The sequence below is a fragment of the Myotis brandtii genome, unplaced genomic scaffold, assembly GCF_000412655.1.
Source record: "Myotis brandtii unplaced genomic scaffold, ASM41265v1 scaffold1161, whole genome shotgun sequence".
NCBI classification, from domain to species: Eukaryota; Metazoa; Chordata; class Mammalia; order Chiroptera; family Vespertilionidae; genus Myotis; species Myotis brandtii.
In genome coordinates, this window is record NW_005354015.1 from 123,156 (window position 1) to 148,969 (window position 25,814).

General features: G+C 44.5%; 1 protein-coding gene across 1 annotated transcript; it reads right to left on the bottom strand.

Moving 5' to 3' along the window:
• Nucleotides 1-23,420: 23,420 nt before the first annotated feature.
• LOC102242491 (olfactory receptor 24) lies at nucleotides 23,421-24,359 on the bottom strand. Its single transcript, XM_005858206.1, has one exon. It carries the CDS (start codon nucleotides 24,357-24,359, stop codon nucleotides 23,421-23,423), a length of 939 nt encoding a protein of 312 aa, XP_005858268.1.
• Between the last annotated feature and the right edge of the window lie 1,455 nt (nucleotides 24,360-25,814).

Sequence of the window (25,814 nt, forward strand, 5' to 3'; positions counted from 1 at the left end):
AATTTATCGGAACTGTGCCCATTTGCATACCAAGGTCTCTATCTGTGACCAGTTCTATGCCTGCCCATCCATTCATGAGGTCATCTATTGACTCATCCACTCACTCAACTGTACATTTGCCTATCCTTCTACCAACCTTCCAACTAACTCCCCACCCACCCATTTGTCCATTTACGCACCCACCCACCATCTTACTTATCTCTCCATACACTCATTCAAATATCCACCTATCCCCCCTCCATTCGTACAATCATCTGTCTACCATCCACTCATTCATCCATCCATCTAACGTTCTATTCATTCACTGACAGATTTGTATTTAAAGAAATAATATTGTGCCTACAGGTAACAAAGAAAAATACACAAATATGACATCATAAACATTTTTTAATTTTGTACATCAAAGATACTATTCACCAAGTAAAAAGATGACCCACAGAATAGGAGAAAATATTTGCAAATCACATAAGGGATTAACATCCAGAATACATAGAAAACTCCTAAAACTCAACAACAATAACAAAAACCTGATTCAAAAGTGGGCAGAGGACTTGATGAGACATTTTATCAAAAAAGATTTACACATGGCCAGTAAGACAGTGGAAAAATGCTCAACACCACTAATCATTAGGGAAATGCAATTCTAAACTACAATGAGATACCACCTCACAACAAACCTGATGCTACTATCAGAAGACAGCAAGTGTTGGACAGGATGTGGAGAGATTAGAACACTTGTGAACTGTTGGTGGCAATGAAAAATGGTGTCGCCATGTGGAAAACAGTACCCATGCCTGGACCCCCTTGAAAACTCATAGTCATGTGAGAGGATCCCCTCCCTCCCCCCAAACACACACAGATTGCAACCCTAGAATTCTGGCATAGGCTTATGAAAGTGTGAATCTCTTAGATTCCTAAAAGCATTGCTCAGTTCACACCCATCTTCCCACAGAGGATGAAAATAAACAAGTGAGGAAGATACTACATGAATGTGTGTGTTTTTTTGACAAACCAGTGCGTGAATGCGTGAATGTTTTTTAGAATGAACCAATGAATGCATGAATATTTTTGGATGAGCCAATGAGTGCATGAATAGTTTTTGCATGAACCAATGAATGCACAAGTATTTGAATAAAAATGTCACCCCAACCATTTTTACCCCAATAAATTTAATTTTTATAAAAAAAGGTGAGTGAAATGTGAGTGAAGGAACAAATGAGCAGATAAAGTAAAGCTCAAGGGCAGGACCCTGAGAATGGAGTGCAATAAGCCTGAATGGGTTCTCTCTTCCTTCGGGGGCTGAGCCTGCGTCTTTCACCACCCTCACAGCTCATCTAAGCCCCAGCCAAAATAAATCCCCAGACCAGCTCTCACTCAGCACCCTTCTCCCAGTAGCCACAGCATCCTCCTGTCACCCTCCTGGCCCTGTCCTGGGGGGCCCTCAGACAGGGTTCTGACCACCATTCTAACTTCAAGGATGCTGACCAGAGCCCAGGAGTTGATGTGCATCAGCACGGAGGTCAAAGACACGTGTCAGGGCCCTGGGGAGGCACCAACCTGCCTTTAGAAGACATAATAGGGTGGCAGACAAGCCCAGAGATGACTGGACCAGGGTCCAGCTGGGCTGGAAAGGGAGGGAGACACAGAACAAGGTTCTGTTAAGCCAATTCAAAACCAGCAGTTGCCCAAGGAAGAAGTCTGTGCATGGGGTGGTGGTCAGATAGAGGAGGGACAGGCTGTCTCTCTGCTTGAGTCACTCCTCACTGTGGCTTGGCCAGAGGTCCTCTAACCACCACCTCCCACACTTCTAGGGAGATGGCGAAGTAGATAGCTCAGCTGCCCGAGTTTATTTAGAGAAGACGCAGTGAGGGTTGGGCTGGGCCTTCCTGTGGTCACAGAAAGGCCGTGCTAATGGGGATGGTGAGATAGGGAACGCTCCTTGTGAAACAGCGTCCAGTGGGTGAGGAAACAGATAAAGGGTATCCCCCAAAGATGTCCCAGTCAAACTCAGCCCCATCAGCCTCTGCAGCCTCCCTGACCAGTGGCCATCAAAGCTCTGCTTGGTTCCTCTGCATGGCAGGGAGCTCATTCACTCTGAAGTCAGCCCTGTGAGACTGGGTAAGCTGTCAAGGTCAAGAAAGCCTTCCTGGAATGGAGCGAATATCCAACTTCACAGACCCTTTCCATGTTGGAATTCATTCTCTCTTTGTGCCCATGAACACCTTCTCCTCCCTCTGGCCCCGAAAACACTTTTGGAACTGGACGCATCAATGCTCATGATCCCCCATCACTACTCATCACTGTTCTACTAGTAGTCTGCTTTCCTCCAAGGAAAGCTTAGGGAGCCCCTGCTCTGTGCCAGGCACAAGGAATGTCACCATTTGCACTCACCACTAACCGTCAGGGTCGTCCTAACCTGAGAGGTCAAGTGACTTTCCTGAGTCAGCACAGCCAGACTCCAGAGCCCACACCTTTTCTAACACACTTTTCCCACTTCTTACACTGAGGACACAGTCTGTTGTTGTTGTTAATCCTCACCAAAAGACATTTTCCCATTGATTTTTTTAGAGCAAGTGGAAGGGAGGGGGAGTGGCAGAGAGAGAGAAACATCGATGTGAGAGAGACACATCGATTGTTTGCCTCCTGCACATGCCCCAACCAGGGCCGGGGATCAAGCCTGCAACTGAGGTACATGCCCTTGACTGGAGTTGAGCTCTATCCACTGAGCCAAACCGGCTAGGACAGGACATAGTCTTTTTTGTTGTTACTTAAATCCTCACCTGAGTATATGTTTATTGATGAGAGAGAGAGAGAGAGAGAGACAGAGAGAGACAGAGAGAGACATTGATCGGTCACCTTCCATACCAGAAACTTTGGTACTAGTATGTGCCCTGACTGGGAATGAAACTTGCAATGCTTTTCATCTTTTTGTGTACTGATCGATGCTCCAACCAACTGAGCCACCTGGCTGGCTGGGGCTGGGGGCACAGTTTTGAGTTTATTGAGTACCTCTAAATAAACAGAGAAAAAAAGTGTCCAGAAACTGCACTAATAATAATGGATCAGCGCTGACACGAGCACCCAAGCTGCTGGGATGACGCAATGGGTGAAGAGAGGTAAGAGCTTAATCCTGCTCTAAATGGGTTCAAATCCTCCTTTCCGGCTGAGTGTGCTTGGGCTTCCAATGTGTCATCGGTAAGACAAGGATAATAGCACCGTTGGTGATGTCAAGAACAAATAAGATCAGATATGTGAAAGCTGAGTGTGCTTGGGCTTCCAGTGTGTTATCGGTAAGACAAGGATAATAGTAGCACCATTGGTGATGTCAAGAACAAATAAGATCAGATATGTGAAGAGACGGTAATAATAATAGAAAATGGCCCACACAGCTATTTTTATAGTTGGTGGTGGTATTAGAACCGTCTCCCACTAGACCTCTGTGACCATACCCCTGTGGTTATCTGTGTTGAGAATTTCTGTGAGAACCCTCAGAGACCACCTAACACAACAGTGTCAGTTTATAGATGACAAAACTGGATTTCCTTTGAAGGTGGTGGATCAAATACACATTGAAACTGCCTCCCTCCTCCCCAAACACTTAAAAAATACAGGAAGGTGATAAGGAAGCAGAACCAAAGCAGATGTGCCCAATGGCAAGGTGCCCCACCCATGGAAGTGCAGTGCCACCTAATATGTGAGGTCAAGAGCACACACTCTCAGAAGACTCTCAAAGAGATGAAAAATTCACAACTACTTTATGAAGCTCCCACAAACCCCCCAACTTGAAGAACTGATACCAGAAGAAATAGAGAATACTGTACAATATTAAAATCTAGTGCAAAAATAGATCAAGTTGAAGAATTGATACCAGAGGAAATAGAGAATATTGTACAATATTAAAATCTAGTGCAAAAATAGATCAAGTTACTCAAAAATATAAAGGATGGAATAATAGCCATAAAAGAAGAATAGGAGGTTATAAAACAAAAACAAGTAGATATAAATAAGAACCAGTTAGAACCATGACATGAAAAATACAGTTGCTACAAAACTCAAGTGATGGGTTGACTAGTAGAAGGGAAACCCAAGACCCAGATCTGGAAAGGGACTTACCAAGGTCACATGGGATTTTAGTGACAGAGATGAACCCCAAACCTGGAGCCCAGGTTATAAAAGCCAAGACCTAATTTCTAACTCAGGAGATGAGCCTGGAGGCCATTTGTGGCTCTCCAAGAGTGTTCTGTGGTTTCCCCTTCTCTCCTGTTTTTTTTTTTTTTTCTTTGCCTGTGTTATAAGGTTGCTGCTGAGCTGGACTTCACAGATCTTCCCTAATGAGGAACAGAGCTTTCTTTTTCAGACTAGCCAGGTTGGGACAATGGATGTAGAAAAAATGGCCAGCCTTCCCCTGCTCCAAATTAGAATTTAATTAAACAGAATATTAATATCAGAAGAGGTGATTGAGTGAAATGGCTAAAATTGGCCAGGGGATGCTGAATGGGTGACTTAACATCTCTAAGTATTAGATTTCTCACATATAAAACTGGCTCAGGGGTCCCCATCACATGCAGATGTTTTGAGAATTAAATATTAAGTTGTATGTACAAGAAACCAGGCATATTCAGGTGGTCTCACATGGAACACTTTTCTGCATCCCAGAAAACCCTTATCTTTGAGGCCAAAGAACCCTAATGAGAACAAAACTACAGTCACTTGGTGACTCAGCTACAAATGGGGGAGAAAGAAAAATAAAAAACTTTTTTAAGGACAGAAAAAATGGTGAGAAAAAAATAAATCAAAAAAGAGTAGGTAAAACAATATAAACCCCAAGAGCCCACATCAAGTCACATCCTATATAATAAAATGCTAATATGCAAACTGACTGAACGGCAGAACGATCAGTTGCTATGATGCACACTGACCACCAGGAGGCAGATGTCAATGCAGGAGCTGCAGCAGTGGTGGCGGGAGTCTCTCCTGCCTCTGCATTAGTGCTAAGGATGTCTGACTGATGGCTTAGGCCTGCTCCCCCATCAGTCAGACATCTCCTGAGGGCTCCCGGACTATGAGAGGACACAGGCCAGGCTGAGGGGCACTCCCCGCTGAGTGCATGATTTTTGTGCACCAGGCCTCTAGTAATAATTAAAAAGCCAAAGGTTAAAGAAAAAGAGAGAATCTTTTTTTATTGTTGTTAATCTCACCTGAGAATATATTTTCTATTGATTTTTAGAGAGAGTGAAAGGGATGAAGGGAGGAAAGAGAGAGAGAGAGAGAGAGAGAGAGAAACACCAGTGTGAGAGAGATACATTGATTCGTTGCCTCCTGCATGTGCCCTGGTTGCGACCAGTAATTGAAGCTGCAACCCAGGTACATGCCCTTGACTAGGAATCAAACCCATGATCTTTGGTGCATGGGCTGATACTATAACAACTGAGCCACACCAGCCAGGGCAAAGAGAAAATCTTAAAAGCAGCAAGAGAAAGTCAGTTAGTTACCTACAAGGAAGCTCCTATAAGACTATCAACTGATTTCCAAACAGAAACTTTGCAAGGCAGAAAGGATTGGCACAAAATATCCAAAGTGATGAAAAGCAAGGACCCACAACCAAGTCTACTCTACCCATAAGGTTGTCATTTAAAATTGAAGGAGAAATAAAGAGTTTCCCAGACAATGAAAAGCTAAAGGAGTTCATCAGTACCAAATGAGTATTATAAGACATATTATTAAATGGGCTTCTTTAAAAAGAAAGATTGGGAGGGGGAAGAACATAAATACAAATGATAAAATGGCACCGACTACATACCTATCAATAATCACTTTAAATGTAAATGGATTAAATGCTCCAATAGAAAGACATAGGGTGCCCTGGCCACTATGGCTCAGTTGGTTGGGCATTGTCCCATGCACCGAAAGATTGCCAGTTTGATTCCGGTCAGGTCACATGCCCAGGTTGTAGACTCAATCCCCAGTTGGGTGCATGCAGGAGGCAGTTGATCAATGTTTCACTCTCACATCAATGTTTCTTTCTCTCCCTCTCCCTTTCTCTCTCCCTCTCCCTGCCTCTCTGTCTAAAAATCAATAAAAATATTAAAGAAAGACATAGAGTACCTGAATGAATAAAAAAACCCACAACACCCTTACATATGTTGTCTATAAGAGACCCACTTTGGATAAAAAAACATATAGACAAAAAGTAAAGGGATGGAAAAAGACATTTCATACTAATGAAAATGGCAATAATTATATTTTAAAACAAAGGCTATAAAATGAGACAAAGATAGATATTTCATAATGAAAAAAGAATCAATCCAACAAGGGGGTATAACTCTTATAAACATTTATGCACCCAACACAGGATCACCTAAATATGTAAACCAAATATTGATGGACGTAAAGGGAAAGATCAAAAGAAATATAGTCATAGTAGGGGACTTTAACACTCCACTGACATCAATGGATGGAACCTCCAGACAGAAAATCAACCAGGAAACAAACAGCAGCCTTAAATGACACATTAGACCAGATGCATTGAATTGATATTTTTAAAGCATTTTACCCCCAAGCATCAGAATATACATTCTTTTCAAGTGCACATAGAACATTTTACAGGATAGATCACATTTTGGGCCACAAAAAATGTCTCAATAAATTTAAGAAGATTGAAATAATATCAATCATTTTCTATGATCACGTGGCATGAAACTAGAAATCAATGACAAGAAAAAGAACTTGAAAAATGCTCAAACACAGGTAGGCTAAATAGCATGCTACTAAACAATGAGTGGGTTAAAAATAAGATCAAGTAAGAAATAAAATGACACCCTGAAGCAAATTAAAATGAAAACACAATGACCTATTAGACACAGTGAAAGCAGTCAGAAAGTCATAGCAATACAGGCCCCCCTCAATGAAATCAAAACAAAGTCTCAAATAAATGTATAACCTTACAACTGAAGGAACTAGAAAAACAAAACAACAAATAAATCCCTCAGTGAGTAGGAGGGAAATAATAAAGATCAGAGTGGCAATAACCAAAATAGAACCTAAAACAATACAAAGGACCAATGAAACCAAGAGCTGGTTCTTTGAAAAGATAAAAAAGATTGATAAAGCCTTAGCCAGACTCATCAAGAAAATACAAGAGAGGACCCAAACAAATAAAATAAGAAATGAAAGAGAAGTAACAACTAACACCAGAGAAATACAAAGGGTTGTAAAAAAAATATTACAAGCAATTATATGCCAACAAATTGAACAATCTGAAAAATATAGAGAAATTCCTAGAAATACACAATCTTTCTAAACTGATTCAAGAAGAAACATAAAATCTGGATAGAACTTATTACAACCAACAAAATTGAAGCAGTAATTAAAAAAAAACTAACAAAGTCCTGGACTGGATGGCTTCACAGGTAGATCTTACCAAGCATTCAAAGAAGAACTAGTAACTACCCTTCTCAAACTATTCCAAAAATTTCAAGAGGAGGAAAGACACCCAAACTTTTGTTATTAGGCCAGTATTTTGCTAACCCCAAAACTAGATAAAAACACTACAAAGAAAGAAAATTATTAGCCAGTATCCCTGATGAACATAGATGCAAAACTCCTCAACAAAATATGAGCAAACTGAATTCAGCAATACATTAAAATTATCATACACCATGATTGAGTGGGATTTATTCCTGGGATACAAGTTTGGTTCAATATCAAACAAAATTAAGTAACATAATACACCACAAATCAAGTAACATAATGCACCACATAAAAATAAAAAATTATATGATCATATCAATAGATGCATTAAAAGGTTTTAACAAAACCCAGCATCAATTTATGATAAAAACACTCAGAAAATGGGAATACAGAGAACATGCTTGAACATAATAAAGGCCATAGATGACAAAGTCACAGCTAACATCGCACTTAACAAGAAATGTTAGCAAGGATGTGGAGAAAGAGCCCTCGGCTTGTGCACTGTTGGTGGAATTGAAACTTGGTGTAGCCACTATGGAAAACAGTACGGCGTTTCCTCAGAAAATTAGAGATAGAATTACCCTAGGACCCTGCAATTCCACTTCTGGGTATTTATCTGAAAAAATTCAAAACACTAATTAGAAAAGACATATGCATCCCTCTGTTCCTGGCAGCATTATTTACAATAGATATGGGAGAAACCTAAATGTAAATCAATAGATAACTGAAAAAAGAAGATGTGGTACACATATACAATAGAATATTACTCATCCATTAAAAAAAAAAAAGGATTGAAATCTTACCATTTGGGACAATGTGGATGGACCTAGAGGTACTATACTAAGTAAAATAAGTCAGAGATAGGAAGACATATAATTTCACTAATACGTGGAATCTAAAAAACAAAATAAACAAAACAGAAACAAACTCATAGATACACAGAAAAAAACATGGTTGCCAGGTGGGAGCAGGGATGGGGGACTGGGTGAAAAGGGTGAAAGGATTAAGAAGAACAAATTGATAGTTACAAAATAGTCATGGGGATGGAAAGCACAGCATAGGGAATATAGTCAATAATATTGTGACAACTATTCATAGTGTCAGGTGGGTGCTAGACTTCTTGAAGGTGTCTATGCTAGACACCTGAAACTAATATAATATTGCATGTCAACTGTAATAAAAAAGTAAACATTTAAATTTGATAAAAAGAGAGTGGGTAGGCTGCCTCACAATTCCCCCACCCACTTGGCCAGAGGGCAGCCTACAAGTTTCCATTTGTTTTGTGCTAAAAGGGGAACTAAAATGACCACAAACTCTCCATTGGGTCTAAGACTTGATAACATTCACAGGCAAGAGGCGGCATTGGGGTGGCCAATGAACATCTAAAAAATTGTTCACCCCCCACCCCCGTCCCCAACCCTTACCAGAGAAATACTCATTTGTTTTCATTTACACAATGAGATACAGTTTTGTTTTGTGTGGTGTGTTTTTTCGGCTGAAATTGGCAAAGATTTTTTAAAAATTATAAAACTCAACACTAACAAGGATGTGGTGAGATGGGCACTTGTGTACCTAGAAGGTGGAGGTGTAAATTGCTTCCTGGAAAAGCAATTAGGCAATATGACATAAAGGTGGACTCATAACCTCTTTGAGAAATGAGTTGTCACTTCCCTCCCACCTGAATCACTGCACCTGGCATCTCTCCATTCTGGCCTCAGTGTGACCAACATCCCTCATCAAGCACACCATTCTAGCCACTTAGAACCTCTTTCATTTGCGCAAAAGATGTTTTCTCACCTCCACATGCTGTTCTTTCTGCCTGAAACATTCTTCTCTTTCCTCATCTCTTTCTTGGCTGAATCTTACCCCTCCTTCAGGACTTAGCATAGATGTTACCTCCTACAGGAAGCTCACCAGATTGACCCCTCTCAGCTAGGCCAGGAGCCTCTTCTGGGTTCCCAGCACTCTGCGTTTTCACCTACACTACAGTGATCACTCTGGGTCCGTGTCCGCCATACCCACACTTTTCCAGGATAAGCACTTGGTAAATACAGGAGGTGTAAAATATTTGGAGCCAGGACCACAGAGAAGGGGATGGAGGTGCAGTGGGGAGCAGCATCTGAAAGAACTTTAAGAATTTTCTAAGAATTACAGCTAACGAATCCAGCAAGGCAGCTCTGAGAGGTAATGAAGTGTCCATATCACAGGGGTTGTGCAATTGGGGGGTTAGGAACTGCTTCCCTACATTCCTCTCTGACTTCCCCACCCTCCCTGCCCAGACTCAGGGGCCCAGGATGAAGAAGGTGCCCTTTTCCCCAAGCTGTTACAAGTGCCTCTCCTCTAAGAAAGCTCCTAGTGAGGACAGGGACCTGCAGGGTCTGTTCCCAGGGCCCTAGGCAGCCCTTCCTTGGAAGTGCCCAGGAATCTCAAGAGGCTACACTCTCACGGGGTTCGGGGAGCCCGATGGAGCCTCGGGGCCCTGTGCTCTCACTCTGAGTGAACCCCTGTTTCATAGAAGCCCCAGTGAAACCAATCTCTAAAACTGAGAGCCCTCTGAGAGTACTCAGATTTCAAGGGGAAATGCAAGGCCCCTGGGATTGGTGGCCCTCCCCCTCCCTGGCTTCCTCCTGGGGCACATGGAGAGGCCAGAAGCCACTGGTGACTCTGAGCCCAGACCACAGCCCAGCTGGAGTCCCCAGCGCCAGGAACAGGCTGATAATGGGGGATGGAGGTTGGGGCCTGGGAGCAGGGTGTTTGAGGCCAGCAACACCTGCTGGTTCAATGTCACACTCTGAGTGACATTGTTTTGTGAGCCTCAGTCTTTACAACTGTCAAGTGGGTACAAGGTTGGTGCCTGCTGGTAAACAACCCAGGTACATGCTTAGCCCCAACATGTACTAGGTGTTTCATTCTGGATTTCCATGATCTTCAGGGAGGTCCCAGGGTTCACAGGGTCTGATCTGATAGCAGGATGAGGTCATGAGTGAGTATCAGATTGATGGAAATTCACCTCTTGAAACTCACAGTGAGCGAAATTCATCTCGGGGACCTTAAGTCCTCAGCCCCTGGCCAGACATGTTCCTACTGTCCTACCTCCCCGTCCTCCAGCCCAAACCAGAACCATCCTCCAAATAAGAGGAGTCTCAGATCTTCGGTGGTCAGGCAGGTTGGGGTCCATCTGCCTGACAGAAGCTCGAGGCCCCCTGCCCAGCCCAGAGGTGGTGTCACAGGAAGAGGTTTGGACACCCGGCCCCAGTCATGTCGCAGACTCAGGGAAGGAAGCTCAGAGGTGCCCCGTGTCCAGACAAGGCCAGGACCCCTCCAGCCCCTGCTCCCACTCAGGCCCTGGGTGGGGGGTCTCTCTTCCAAGCACCTGAGTCTCCAAACACCCCTGCTGCTGGCTAGACCACATTCAGGCCCATGGGACTCTACACAGCCTCATGGCTGTGCCCCTCTCACTCACTCTGTTCCAGACACATGGGCCTCCTCGCTGTTCCCCCCACACACCAGGCACGGTGCTACCTCAGGACCTTTGCATGGGCTACTTCCTTGGCCAGGACTGTTGTTCCTCCAGATAGTCATGTGGCCCTGGCCTCACCTCCTTCAGGCCTCGCCTCCTCAGCAGGGCCTGCACTGACCCCTGGGCCAAATCACCACCCACACCCCCAGCCCCATTCATGTTCTGCCCTTTTCCTGCTTTGTGTTTATTTGGGGCACGTATCACCCCCTTACCTTTTAGTTAGTAGCTTAGGGTCTGTCTCTGCCACTAGAACAGCAGCCGCTGGGGAAGGTGATGGTGCCCAACTGTGTCCCTGGTTCCTAGAACAGCACCTGGCACACTGTAGGTGCTTAGTACCTGTTTGTCGAGTGAGTGAATGAATGAATGTGAAGGATGTTGTTTAATTCTCACATCTTCCCTGAGACGCAGACTCTCCCCTTTTTTGCCACAGAGGCCCGGAGAGGTACAGTGTCTGCCCAGGGTCACACAGCTGGTCATGGAGGGGTATGGAACCTGGGCAGCTGGACCCAGAGCCCATCCTCTCAAGCCCTGAGACATGGCTGGAAATGTGGCAAGTCCCAAAAGCACCTGAAGCCAGGATGCAGCTGCTGGCTCAGGACTTGGTGCCATGAAGGCCAGGGCCTCTATCTTCCTCCTGTGAAATGAGCCCAGGACTGTGCTGAGAGAAGCAGCTTCTGGCCCCGGGAGCCCTGCCCCACCCCCAGGAATGGCTGCCTCCCCCACCTCCCAAACTGCACTCAAAACATGTACACCCCACTTTCCCAGCCCCCACCCCAAACCTGAGTGTACCATGGTTCTCAGAGATGTCATGAAGCTGGGACTGGACTCTGTAAGTTCTCTAGGTCCCCCAAACACCCACTACATCATAATAACCATTTCTTGGTGCCTGGCCCTGCCTGGCACTATCTGCGGAAGGGATCTTTTCACCACAGCTTATGTCATTTTCCAGCTTAAAACCCTCAACGGATCCAGACCACACTCCCTGACCCCACCCATGAGGCCCTACAGAATCTACAGGGAGCTGGTCCCTTCACGCCCCAACCACTCTGGCCTCTGACCACTCAGACTCACCACAGAGGCTCGGCACGTGCAGTCCTGCCGCCTGGACCGCTCTTCCTCGCCTCCCCTAGTTCCCTCGTTCTCATCCTTTGATTGCAGTTTCTCTAGGACAGTGGTTCTCAGGAGGTCAGGGAGGGCCTCCTAGACGCAGTGGTTCTCAACCGTGGCTGCACATTAGAATCACACGGGAATCTTTTTAGAATCCTGATTTCTGGGCCTCATCCTCCGGAAATTCTGTTTCTTTGTTACTAATGTTGTGGTCTCACCCCATAACAAAGAAAAACAGAATTCGGAGGATGAGGCCCAGAAATCAGGATTCTAAAAAGATTCCCGTGTGATTCTAATGTGCAGCCACGGTTGAGAACCACTGCGTCTAGGAGGCCCTCCCTGACCTCCCAGGAGAGATGGGGTGCCCCTACTCTGCACTGACTGAACACCAGGTGTTTGTGCTTCTCAGCATTTATGATCCCTGTCATTTCCCATTCAGTCCTGTAACTAATTGACTAGCATCCCTCTTTCTCCCGTGAGGCCAGACCTCTGTTTTTCTCCCCAGTGTATCCCCACCCCAGGACCTGACACAAACTAGGTGCTTGATAAACTCTGTAGAATGAAGGAGGGAGGCATTAAGTTCTGCCGTCACCCCCAGGTCCCCATTCTAGTGTTGGGGAGACTGAGACTGACTCACCTCATCCTGGATTCCTCCCTGCAGAGCCTCCCACCTCCCTCCAGATTAGGCCCGAGGTTCTCTCCGAGGACATTTTTCAACGTCTGGAGACGTATTTGGTTGTGATGACAAGGGCAGGATGCTACTGGCATCTCCTGGGTCGGGCAGGGATGCTGCCCAACTCTCTCTACTACACAGGACAAAGGAGTATCAGCCCCAAATGACAATCGCGCCTAGTAGCGACCCCTGCTTTAGGGGACGTGCCCACATCCCAGGCTGATTTAGGAAGACCTGCCCCTCAGGCAGACTTGGCCCCAGCAGCCACTGGAATGGAACTGGTGGTGGTTGTTAAGCCTGGACCTGCAGGTTAGATCTCACCTTGAGCCAGCTGCCACTGTCCTAGCTGTAAAGAGAGTGGTGCCATCAAAAGTCACTGCCCACAGGGTGACAAGGCGACCCACAGAATGAGAGAAAATGTTTGCAAATTCGATATCTGATAAGGAATTAACATCCAGAATATACACTGAGAGGCCAGATTATTATGACCACCTGACGTTTGTAGGCAAATTAGCTATAATTTCGCGCTGAAGTTGCTAGAGGGCCAGACCATTATAAATAGGGAAGCAGGTTGTTTACCACAACAGTAGAAGTGATTTTTTTCTGAAGATATGGGTAAACAACATGATTTAACAGCCTTTGTACCTGAGTATCTTTTAATACTCAACAACAATGTGATGTAAAAATGGGCAAAGGACTTGAATAGACATTTCTGCAAGGCAGATACATGAATGGCCAGTGAGCACATGTAGAGATGCTCAACATCACTAATCATTAGGGAAATGAAATAAAAACTATAAAGAAATGCCATCCACACTCAGAGGATGGCTACTATAAAAACCAATCACCTCAAAAATAGCCAGTGCTGGGGAGGATGTGGAGAAAGCATAACCCCCGTGAGTTGCTGGTGGGAATGTAACACTGTGCAGCCACTGTGGGAAACAGTTCAGAGTACCCACAAAAAATTTAAAAATAGAGCTACAGTATGATCCCCCAATCCCACTTCTGGATATGTATCCAAAAGAATTGAAAGCAGGCTCTTATACACCTGTGTGTACACCTGTCTCTGTAGCAGCATGATTCATAGTACAGTGGGGCCTTGACTTACCAGTGTCCCGACTAACGAGTTTTTTGAGATACCAGCTGTCTCTCAGCCGATTTTTTGCATTGAGTTGATAGAGTAATTTGAGTTAACGAGCTCCTTAACGAGTTAAACTCGTAAGTGAAGGCACCACTGTAGATCAAATGCAGACGCTACGCAAGTCTCGATGGACAGATGACAGATAAACACAATTGGTCCATCCACACAATGGAATATTACTCAGCCCTAAGAGGAAGGACATTCTGACACCTGCTACAATATGGATGAACCTTGAGGACGTTATACTCAGTGAAGTAAGCCAGACACAGAAGGACAAACCCTGTAGGAATCCACTTAGAGAAGGTCCCTATGGAAATCAGATTCATAGAAATAGAAAGTTGAATGGTGGGAGCTAGGGGCTGGGGCAGGGGGATGGGGAGTTAGTGTTTAATGGGGACAGCATTTCATTGGGGAAAATGAAAACCTCTGGGGATGGATGGAGGTGATGGCTGCACAAGAATGTGAATGCGCTTAATACCACTGGTCTGCACACTTAAAAATGGTTAAGCTGGCAAATTTTATGTTGCATGCATTTCACCACAATTTAAAAACTGAATAAAACGAAGAGGGGTGTGGTGCTGGTAGCCATGTCTGGGGCAGGGGCTGGCTTGTCTAGGAAGCCTCACAAATTTCCAGCCCCGGTGGCTCCCACCTCCTTCAGGGTAAAAGTCCAAGTCCTCCTTGAGGTTCACTAGGCCCTATACAACCTGCCCATCCCCTGACTGCCCCACCTGCTCTCACTCACTCTGCTCCAGCCACACGGCCTCCTCGATGTTTCCCCAACTCACCAGGCCTGCCCCAGGGCCTTTGCACAGACTGCTCCCTCTACCTCATAAGCTCTCTCATTTCAATAGCTGCTTGGCTGGTCCTTTCTCTCAATGTCCTTAACCCTCTCTGTAGGAGAGAGTCAATTCATCCACCATAGCTCCTCAGCCTTATGTCTGACTTATACTTGGGGAATGAACCCTTTCCAGGATGAGGGGAGGTCTCTGACACACAAGCATCCAGCCTGTTTGCTCCACATAAACCAGTAATTACCACCCTTGGGGCCCACCTGGAGCGGTGGGGATGTCCCACCTCCTCTTCCCATCTGAGCAGGACCCAGAGCCTCCAGGTACCGCTGCAGCCAGATGGTGAACACAAAGTAATTGCTCAGTTAACATTTGAATGAAAGTTCAATATGGAGGCACAAAGAGAGGTAGGTATGGAGAGAGACAGAGAGGAGAGAAGGAAATGGACAGAGAAAGCCGGAAGGGCAGAGAGGGAAGGAGAGAAGGAGAGGGAGCAGGCAGAGAGAGAGAGGTGATGGCCACTAACCCAGGAACTACAACCCCACACACGACAGGCTCCAGCAAACCACAGTGGAGGTCTGCCACACTGTCTGCAACAACCATTCACTCTTATCTGCATGGCCACTTGAACCGCACAGCAGTGACGCCAGACCCCCAACCACCCCCAAATCTTCACAAGAACTGGACCCCACAATAGTCAGACCCCCACCCACAACAGACGGACCACAGGTCTGCATGGCAGCTGGACCACCTCACCACCAGGTCCCAGAGCACAGAGGCAAACCCTAGAGGACCACACAATAGCCAAACCCTTTCTGGTCCCTAACCACCATCTTCTGAGACCATGACTGCCCCACCCAAAGCCTCCTCTTCCCACACACACACACCCACCAACAAGTGTAGTCGCTTGCGAGGACCAACACTATCCGTTATTTTTCAGAATTCATGAAGCCCTGGTTTCTCATTCCATTAATGTTGACAAGGCGACAGCTGGCTGGAAATCTGCCAAGAGCAGCTGCACCGAGTGAAGAACAGGGCCACGGTGTGGGGACAAAGACCACAGAAGATGCAGGGACATGAGAGGAGGTCAGAGGGCTGGTGATGAGGAAGGGCAGGGCAAGGAGAGAAGAGGGAGGTGGGCCGCAGGGGAAGGTGGACCGTGGGCTCAAGGTGGGGTGCAGCAGAGGGGGTTGGTGAACTGTGTGGGGAGAGGGTTAGCGAACCCCGTGGGAAGAGGGTGAATCTCAGGGTGAAGTGTGAGGTGACCAGCAGGGAGGAGAAGATGAACAGTGGGGAGAAGATAGGTGGCAAGGCAGAATGTGGGTGGTGGAGAGGTGGCTGCAGGAGGGTCCCAAAAATGGAAGTCACCACTGGGGTCTGAAACCTGATGTTCCCAGGAATGACACCTTGTAGCCTGGACCTGGACCCTCTCCTCCCAGCCAGCCCTCCCTGCCCCTTCCCCAGGGCAACAACCCATCCTTCTCCCTCTCAGGGCAAAGGTTTCAAAGAAGGCAGAACCTAAGGAGAGCGAGGACATGTGGGGGGTGGGGGAGGTAGGTCAAGGGGGAGAATCCTATATTCCCCTCCACCCCCCACTCACTGCCCAGAGAGTGAATGTTGGATGGGACAACAGGGACAGAGGCAGACAGAGACAAAGAGAGACACACAGGATGGGAGACACACAGAGAGACCCGCACAGCCAGAGACCCTCACCGCCAGAGACCCAGAGAGGGAGAGAGCTAAGGAAGGGAGAGAGAGACAGAGACAGGGTGGGAAGCTGCGAGAGTGGAAAAGTCTCAGAGACAGCATGGGAGAGGAAAGGGACATTGTTCAGAGAAATGGAGAGAGGGGCTGAGATAGGCAGGGGAGGTGGTCTGGGTGCAGGGTTCCTGAGGGTCCCCAGTTCCCTGAACCTTGGCCAGCTCAGCTGGGCTGTACCTGCATTGAGGCTCACAGAGCCCTGTGGGAGCCACTGATCAGCCTCCTGGTCTGTCCTCCAACTCCTCTGTGGCAGAGGGAGTTACCGCGCTTTCATAAAGGTGACACCCAGCCCCCAGCCCATTGCTCATGGCTTTTCCTGCAGGGCTGTCCCCCGGCTGGTGTCTGCCCAGGGAGCAGGTGCTGTGTGTAGGCCCAGTCTCAGGGGCGTCACCAGAGAGCAAACATCCCCACCAGGAGGGCACACAGAGGGTGGTCTAGCCACTGAGAGCCCAAAGAGGAGGTCTGTGCTGGCCAAAGCTATAGCTTCTCATTCAACCCCGCTAAGACTCTTTTCGAAAGATCAGGGGTGAGCGGGGGAAGGCAGGGGGATTTTTCTCTACATGCATGTGAGGACACTGCTGATCACAACCCTTGTGGCTCAGCACGGCCTCTCAGGTTTTCTCATGCCTTGCCCTGGCTCACCCATCACTCCAGCCTGCCCATCAGAGGGATCTGGGGCACAGAGGAATTAAGTAACATCCTCCCAGGGGAAGAAAATTCAACTGCAGTATGAGTTTTCTGAGTGGACATCAGTAAACTGAAAGGAAAGGCATTCCACACAGAGGGAACCGCACATGTAAAAGCTCTGAGGTGAGGATGGAGGGGATATGTTGGGGGAACCTGGAAGGAGGTGGAGGGACATTTTCAGAGCTTGTAGGAAAGATACTGCACATGGTGCCGGGGTGAACAGGCTGCAGGAGCTTGATGGGACCTGGAGGTGGGAAAGAGCCTGAGCCCCACTGCAATTCCTCGGGGAGGGGTGGGGGGAGGGTTGGGAGGAGGGAAGGCCTGGCCCTATTTGAGGAAGATTCACCTGCAGTGGGTTTTGTGTCCTTGGTTTGGGGACAGCGGCCCCTACTGGGAACTTTGCAGAATTGCACCCTTCGTCATGGTTTTATTCAAAACATATTGCCATCCCATCCGATCTTCCCAGTGAATTAACATATTCTTTAATATGACCATATAAGAAATGCAGGTGGGAATATTTTTATTAATGTCTGATATAATAATACTTTATATAAATAACTAGAGGCCCGGTGCACGAATTTGTGCACATTGAAAGGAAATTAATTAGAAGGTGGCCAGCAGGGCAGGACTGGGCGAGATGGGCCTGACACACCCTGGAGTCAACCTCCCACGGTCTCTCTCTGGCCAGCTGCCCCTGGGGTGGTTCCGAGGCTCAAAGGGCGCCTGTGGAGTGAGTGGGGTCCCTCTGGCAGGTGGGGTTCCTTGGCTTGGCCTGCAGGGATCGGGCCGAAACCGGCAGTCCGACATCTCCCGAGGGGTCCTGGAGTGTGAGAGGGCACTCTGCAAAGTTGCTGTGCTTCCGCAGCTTCTGCGTTGAGTGTCTGCCCCCTGGTGGTCAGTGCACATCATACCTAAGAGTTGGTCAGCCAGTCGCTTAGCCTTTTATATATATAGATTAAGCGACTATTAAGCACTAGGGTCCCCTTTCGGTAACTATGTGAATTTTAATAAAAAGGAAATATCTGCAGACAGTACAGTTTAGGAAACCACTAAGTCATATCACTAATGAAACATCTTGTTTTTCATTCTTTCAAAACATATTGCCATCCCATCCGATTAAAGATAAAATTAATATTATCTTTAATTTTAAAACAAGGAACAATTTTAAAAGAATGAATTTCACATATTTTAAATATCTTACAATGTTATTTCCCAATTACAGCTCAACAAACTCAAAAATAAATTAAAATAATGAAAAATATTTTTATTTAAATGATATTATTTATATTCAGTTCATATATGAAGTAATGTTTACGTTTGGCAATTAAAATTATTGCATTTCATGGTTTACAATGCTTCACTGTTTAGTAAACACAAATTTCAAGTGATCACAGAAAAGTACATAATAATAATAATGACAATAATAATAATGATAATAATTGTTATAATTTGCTGCCCATGTAACTACTAAGTGTCCAGCATTGTTCTTATAACTTTACACATAATAACCTTCTTTATTCCTTACCCAAAGCTGTGAGGCAGGTACTATTGTTACCTCATTTCAGAGATGAGGAAACTGAGGTGCAGAAGATACAAGATAATGGCCTAAGGTCATATAGCAAGGAAGTGATGGAACTGTCTGAACCAAGATTACTGTACCCTGCAAAGCTATCATGTAGAATCAAAGGACAGATAAAGAGCTTCCCAGACAAGAAATAGCTAAAGGAGTTCATCATCACCAGTATTATATGAAATGTTTTTTAATGATCTTTAATGTGTTCAATATTATCCTCTATTAGTTTCAGGTATACAGCATTGTGCTTAGATAATCATATATTTTATAAAGTGTTCCCCCTGATATTTAAAGTACCCACCTGGCCCCATACATAGTTATTATAATATCATTGACTATATTTCCTAAGCTGAAATTCACATCTCCATGACTATTCTGTAACTATCAATTTGTACTCCTTAATCCCTTCCCCTTTTTCACCCAGTCCCCAGCCCCCTCCCCTCTGTCAACTGTCTGTCTGTTGTCTGTATCTATGAGTCTGTTTCTGGTTTGTCCTTTAGATTCTACATATAAGTGAAATCATCATTGTATTTGTCTTCCTCTGTCTGACTTATTTCACTTAGCATAATTTCTTCTAAGTCCATCCGTGCCATAGCAAAGGAGAAGATTTCATTCATTTTTATGTCTGAGAAGTACTCCTTTGTATACATGTACCATGGCTTTTTTAATCTACTTATCTATTGATGGGCATTTGGTTTGCTTTTATATCTTGGCTATTGTAAATAACACTGCAATGAACATGGGAGTGCCTATATTAGTGTTTTGGGTTTCTTCAGATATATGCCTACAAGTGAAATTGCTGGGCCATAAGGCAATTTTTTAAAAATTTTTTTTAGGCACCTCCACATTGTTTTGCTTAGTGGTTATACTAATCTGCATCCCCACCCACAGCGCACTAGGGTCCCCTTTTCTCCACATCTCCATTAACACTTGTTACTTGTTGATTTATTTATGATAGCCATTCTGACAAGTAGTATCTCATTGTGGTTTTGACTTGCATTTCTCTGATGATTAGTGATGAATGAACAACTTTTATATGTCTCTTGGCCATCTGTATGTCCTCTTTAGAGAAGTGTCTATTCAGGTCTTCTGACCACTTTTTAATTGGGTTGCTTGTTTTTCTGCTGTTGAGTTGTATGAGTTCTTTATATATTTTCTATATCTGCCCATTATCAGAGGTATTGTTTGAAATATCTTCTCCCATTTTGTTGGTTGCCGTTTTGTTTCATTGATTTTTCTCTTTTGCTGAACTGCTGGTTCTTTTAACCCGAGTTATACATTGGATTTAAAATGCTTGCAGGATTTTGTTCCAAGTTTGAGAAAGGATCAAATCTAAATATACATATTAAAAACATAGACAACTCTTTAAAACGTATTAAATACTCTTCCTGACTTTGCTTGTGCAGTTCCCTTCTTGTCACCTCCTTCCCAGGAATATGTCATTCTTGGTGTGAATGATTGAATGAGTGAGTGAATCAACTCAGAAGTTACCTTAACAGAGACTGACTGCCCTCAGAAATCCCCAGATTAAAATACCTTCCACCTGCTCTAGCTGGTTTGGCTCAGTGGATAGAGCGTCGGCCTGTGGACTGAAGGGTCCCAAATTCAATTCCGGCCAAGGGCACATGCCTGGGTTGTGGGATCGATCCCCAGTAGGGGGCATGCAGGAGGCAGCCGATCAATGATTCTCTCTCATCATTGATGTTTCTATCTCTCTCACCCTCTCCCTTCCTCTCTGAAATCAATAAAAAAATATTTTTTTAAAAATAAAATACCTTCCATCTGTTTCTTTCACATTACCCTCCCTGATGCCTTTGAAGTCCTTCTCACCATTGGTAATTATTTTCACATTTAAAGGTATTTATATTCATATTTATATTTTATTTATAGCTATTTTTAATATTGTTGTTTTTCCTGCTGGACTGGGAATGCTTGTTTTGTTTTCTATTGTTTAATTTTATGTTTTAAACTGATATCAGTAAAATCACCTTTCTTATGGTGTATAGTACTTGGAATCTTATTCCACATATATTTTTATGGGATATGGGGAGATAGAACACTATTTAAATTTTTTGGCACCTTCAAAGTCATTGCTCTGATATCAGGATACAGAGTAGTTCTACTCCCCTTCCCCCCCAAAAAAAACTCCCTTGTACTAAAACTTTGTAGTCACAGAAAATGACTACTTTTATTCTTTTGCTTACTGCTCTATTGCCAGCGCTTAACAGCCGTGGGCAAACTACGGCCCGCGGGCTGGATCCGGCCCATTTGAAATGAATAAAACTAAAAAAAAAAAAAGACCGTACCCTTTTATGTAATGATGTTTACTTTGAATTTATATTAGTTCACACAAACACTCAATCCATGCTTTTGTTCCGGCCCTCCGGTCCAGTTTAAGAACCCATTGTGGCCCTCGAGTCAAAAAGTTTGCCCACCCCTGGCTTAGAACAATAACTTGCATAGAGTAGACACTGGCAAATATTTGTTGAATGAATGATTGAATGAGTGAGTGAATCAAATATTTGTTGATGCCAACAAATATTGGAAGTTGATATTGTAAAGGCTACCAGGACAAACCTCTTCTGGAGTCGCGGCCTTAACTTCTTAACACTAAACCAGACAGAAATAGTTTGGCTGACAGAATCTTAAGAGATTTTTATTAGCACTAGGCATCTGTCATTGCACAGAGGAGGGAGGGAGCTAAAGAGCTGGATAAGAGAGAAAGGTTTTCCCAAAATTCTGTGAGCCCCCAAATTCGAATAGTTTTCCAGGCCTCTGGCCATTCCAACCCTCTCCTGTCAGCACATTAACTACTTGCAGGCATCTGGCAGGAGACCAGGGAACTTACCTGGTCAGCTTTCACCCAATAAAAATCTCTTACCATAATCATGGGGTGGGTACCCATGGCAAGCACCAACACTCTTAGATTCTGGATTTTAGTCACCAGAATATCCACCAGAAAGCTTCGTGGGTTTTTTTTTTTTAAACCAACAACAGGCCAGGTCTGGAGTTCTCATTGTTTAACTGAGAAAGTCTAATGTAATCCTCCCGGGAAGGAAAGTAGCATAAGTAAATTAAATATATGATTATTCAAGGTCTTTCTGCTTAAGATGATGTCACCTTCTTAGCACCATTTGAAAATTTCTGACCTCATTGAAAGTCACTGCACTTTCCATTTTAGTTGTAAATATCCATATGAGTTTGAGGATTACTTCAGAATAGACATAAATATAATTTATTGCCTTCATGGGGACTTTAGAATAAGGAAATGAAACTAGTGCAAAGAAAACTAATATGGTGTGTGGCACAAGATGTACTCAAAATGAATAGCTCTCGTTTCTGTCATAAGCAGTGCTACTACTTAAATGCATCCCACACAAATATGTAGTGATTGAGACATGCCTCAGCTTCCCTCTGATTTAGAGAATCATGACTCAGTAGATTGGTATCACCCTTCCTATCCTTGGCTATGAAGTTATGTGCCATCAGGTGGTGGTTCCTTCGTTTCTTAGTGCATGGTCTGAACCTCTTTCTCCCTGTGCCTTCCACAACTTTTCCCCAGCACACTCCATCCCACCTCCCCAGAAGACAGGATAGGAGTGAGGGGGGAGGGGAACATACATCTCATTCACATCCTCCCTGACTTTTGCTTCTGAAAGCCTAATTAATGGCCTGGTTGTTACTGGAAAGACAGAACTCTTGGGTTGACCCTAAAGCTCTTCTTGATGTGGCATTTCCCAAGCCAGTCACCAAAACTGGATTGTCCATTTCACAAATGCATTCTTCTCTCTCTTTCTCTTGCTCGTTCACATTTCACATACTGTTTCTTTGTCTGAGACTCTTAACTCCTTGTATTTGCCTCAATAACACCATCTTATCCTTTGAGATAAGATGAGACCCCACCTTCCGGATTCTCTCAAGTGTTCCTGCTACACTCTATCCTTCCCTTCATGTATATATTCCATTCTGTTATAACTAGAGGCCCGGTGCATGACATTTGTGCACTGGGGTGTAGGGGGGATCCCTCAGCCCAGCCTGCACCCTCTCTCAGTCCTGGACCCCTCGGGGGATGTCCACCTGCCTCTGAGGTGGGGGAGGCTCCCGTCACTGCCGCTGCACTCACCAGCCATGGGCCTGGCTTCTGGCTGAGCGGTGCTCCCCCTCGGGGAGTGCACTGACCACCAGGAGGCAGCTCCTGCATTGAGCGTCTGACCCCCTGGTGGTCAGTGCATGTCATAGCGACTGGTAGTTCTGCCTTTCAGTCAATTTGCATATTAGCCTTTTATTATATAGGATTACATCTAATGTCTTCTTCCACACTCAGTTATTGGGATCTTCCAAGCTATAGGTCATGTGTCTCTCCTGCTCATCACACGATGGCCAGCACCTACATCAAGCTCATAATAGGTACCCAATAGCATTTGCTGAGTGCTAAATGGATTCTGAATCATGGTAAATCCAATCTGGTAGAACTAGACTGATTCTTCTGGAAATATGGTATAAGACATACACAAAAGGACTCTTATTGGTCTCACTAATTGGGAAAATAGTGACAGGGTCATCTTGAGGTTTCCTTTTAATCTTCTGCAATTTAAAATTCAAAGTGGTTACTCTCCCAACTCAAAAATTCCAGATTTTTGCCCAAGAATCCAGATGTTTGCATCTTATTACCCAGAAACTCCCAGGTGTCCTGGTGGTTAGGAAGATGAGGTAATTTTTCTATTGATGAGCTTCCTCAGTGCCCCGTTTATGTCTCTGTTTCTCAGGCTGTAGATAAAGGGGTTCAGCATGGGGGTGACTGCAGTGTACATTACAGCAGAGACTTTCTCCTTGACAGCTGTACGGACTGATGAAGGACACAAATAGACCCCTATGGTAGTCCCATAAAAGAGGGCAACCACAGACAGGTGGGAGCTGCAGGTGGAAAAGGCTTTCTTCCTGCCACCTGCCGAGGGAACCTGCATGATGGCCACAATGATGCGAGCATAGGAAGCCAGGATGCAGAGGAAAGGTGTGGCTATCACCATCCCGGCCACAAGGAGCACAAAGATCTTGTTCACAGAAGTGTCAGTGCAAGAAAGTCTGAGAAGGGGATTGAGGTCACAGAAGTAGTGAGGAATCTTGTTGCCACAGAAAACCAGGTGCACCATCAGGAGGATGTGTGTGAGAGAGATAAAGTAGGAAAACACCCATGGACCACCAGCCAGCAGGCCACAAAGGCGCGGGCTCATGATGGTGGCATAGTGTAAGGGGTGACATATAGCCACAAACCTGTCATAAGCCATCACTGCAATTAAGACACTGTCAACGATGCCAAAAAAATGGAAAAAGTACATTTGGGTCAGGCAGCAAGGATAGGAGATGAATTTGCTCTTAGTTTGAATGTTCACCAGCATCTTGGGGACAGTGTTGGTGGCCAGGCCAAAATCAACCAAGGACAAGTTGGCTAAGAAGAAGTACATGGGAGTGTGGAGGTGGGAGTCTGAGCTGATGGCCAGGATGATCAACAGGTTCCCCACTACCGTGATCACATACATGCCAAGGAACAGAGCAAAGAGGAGAGGCTCCATTTCTGTCTTTTCTGAAAGTCCTAGAAGGATGAATTCGGATATACTGGTTTGGTTCCTTGGTTCCATGGGTATAATTCCTCTGGAAGTATTGAAAGGGGGAAGTTAGGTGAACGCTATAGAGATGATTTTGGAAAATTAGATGAGATTACACCCAATTGCCCATCTTGGTTAATTATGACATCAATTTATGTATTTGTTGCATCGTAGACTATTGATGAAGTGTTTAAAGCAACTCATATGTCAAAACGTGGTTCCAAGATGCTTACCTAAACATTCCTGTTTCAGACAAAGATTGAGAGAGTGTATCATGCAAGAAACCTTGCTGAAGATAAAAACTAGTAAAGATTTACTTTAGGATAAAACCAATTAAATCCAGACAAGAGTGATATCCAAGAAGCAATGAGCAGTCAAGAAACTGGTATATCTGTAGAAAAATTTAAGCAAACCATTGAGTTTCAAAATAGTTAATAATTGTAGCGAGACTGTGCATGTAAACAAGATATGACTTCTAAATTGTAGTAGGGGTGCAACAGAAATAAAGGGATTTTAATCAAACCACTTTCAGTAAAGAAGACATAAGAAGCAAATAAAAGTCACAAATTATAGGAGTAACTACAACAATTGTCTAAATGTCTTAAGTCATTAAAAACAGAGACTCTCAGAATGGACAAAAAAAACCCCCAAAAAACAAATCCTAACATCTCACATGTGCAAGAGATACACCTAAACTATAATGACATAAAAGAATGGTAAAGCTATACCAAGAAAGCTAACCAAAGGGAAGTTGGATATCTTATTCATATCAGGTAAAAATACTTAAGGCAAAAGGCATTAAAAGGGAAAAAGAAGTCATTATGTAATAACAAAGGAAAAATTCATTTAAAAGGGAGGGAAAAGGAGCTACTAATATGCATTTTACATAGACTTATGCTGCAAAAAGGAAAACAAACTAACAGAAGTATAGGAAAAAATTATAAACCACGCCATATGAAGAGATTTTATTATATCATTTTTAGTAATAGATCAAGAAGACAGAATGTTTGTAAGGGTATTGAACATTTGAATAATACAGTTAACCAGCTTGTTTTGAGCACTACACTAAATTATTAGAGAATCCATGGACAGATGTGGATAGATCATCCAAACAGAAAACCAATAAGAAAATATTCGCCTAAAGTGATACATTAGATCAAATGGACATAATCGATACTTACAGAGCTTTTCATCCCAGAACACCAAGTTACATATTCTTCTCCAGTGTACATGGAACCTATCTCAAGAGTAGACCATATGTTGTGACACAAAACCAGCCTCCATAGATTTAAGATTAAAATCATACCAAGCATATTCCCTCACCACAATACTTTGAAATTGGAAGTCAACTGCAAAAATAGAGCAGGGAAGCTCTGTCCGGGCTGCTCAGTGGTGGGCGTGTCATCCCGTGCACCAAAAGATTGCAGGTTTGACTCCTGGTCAGGGCACATACCTGGGTTGTGGGTTTGATTCCCGGATGGGGCACGT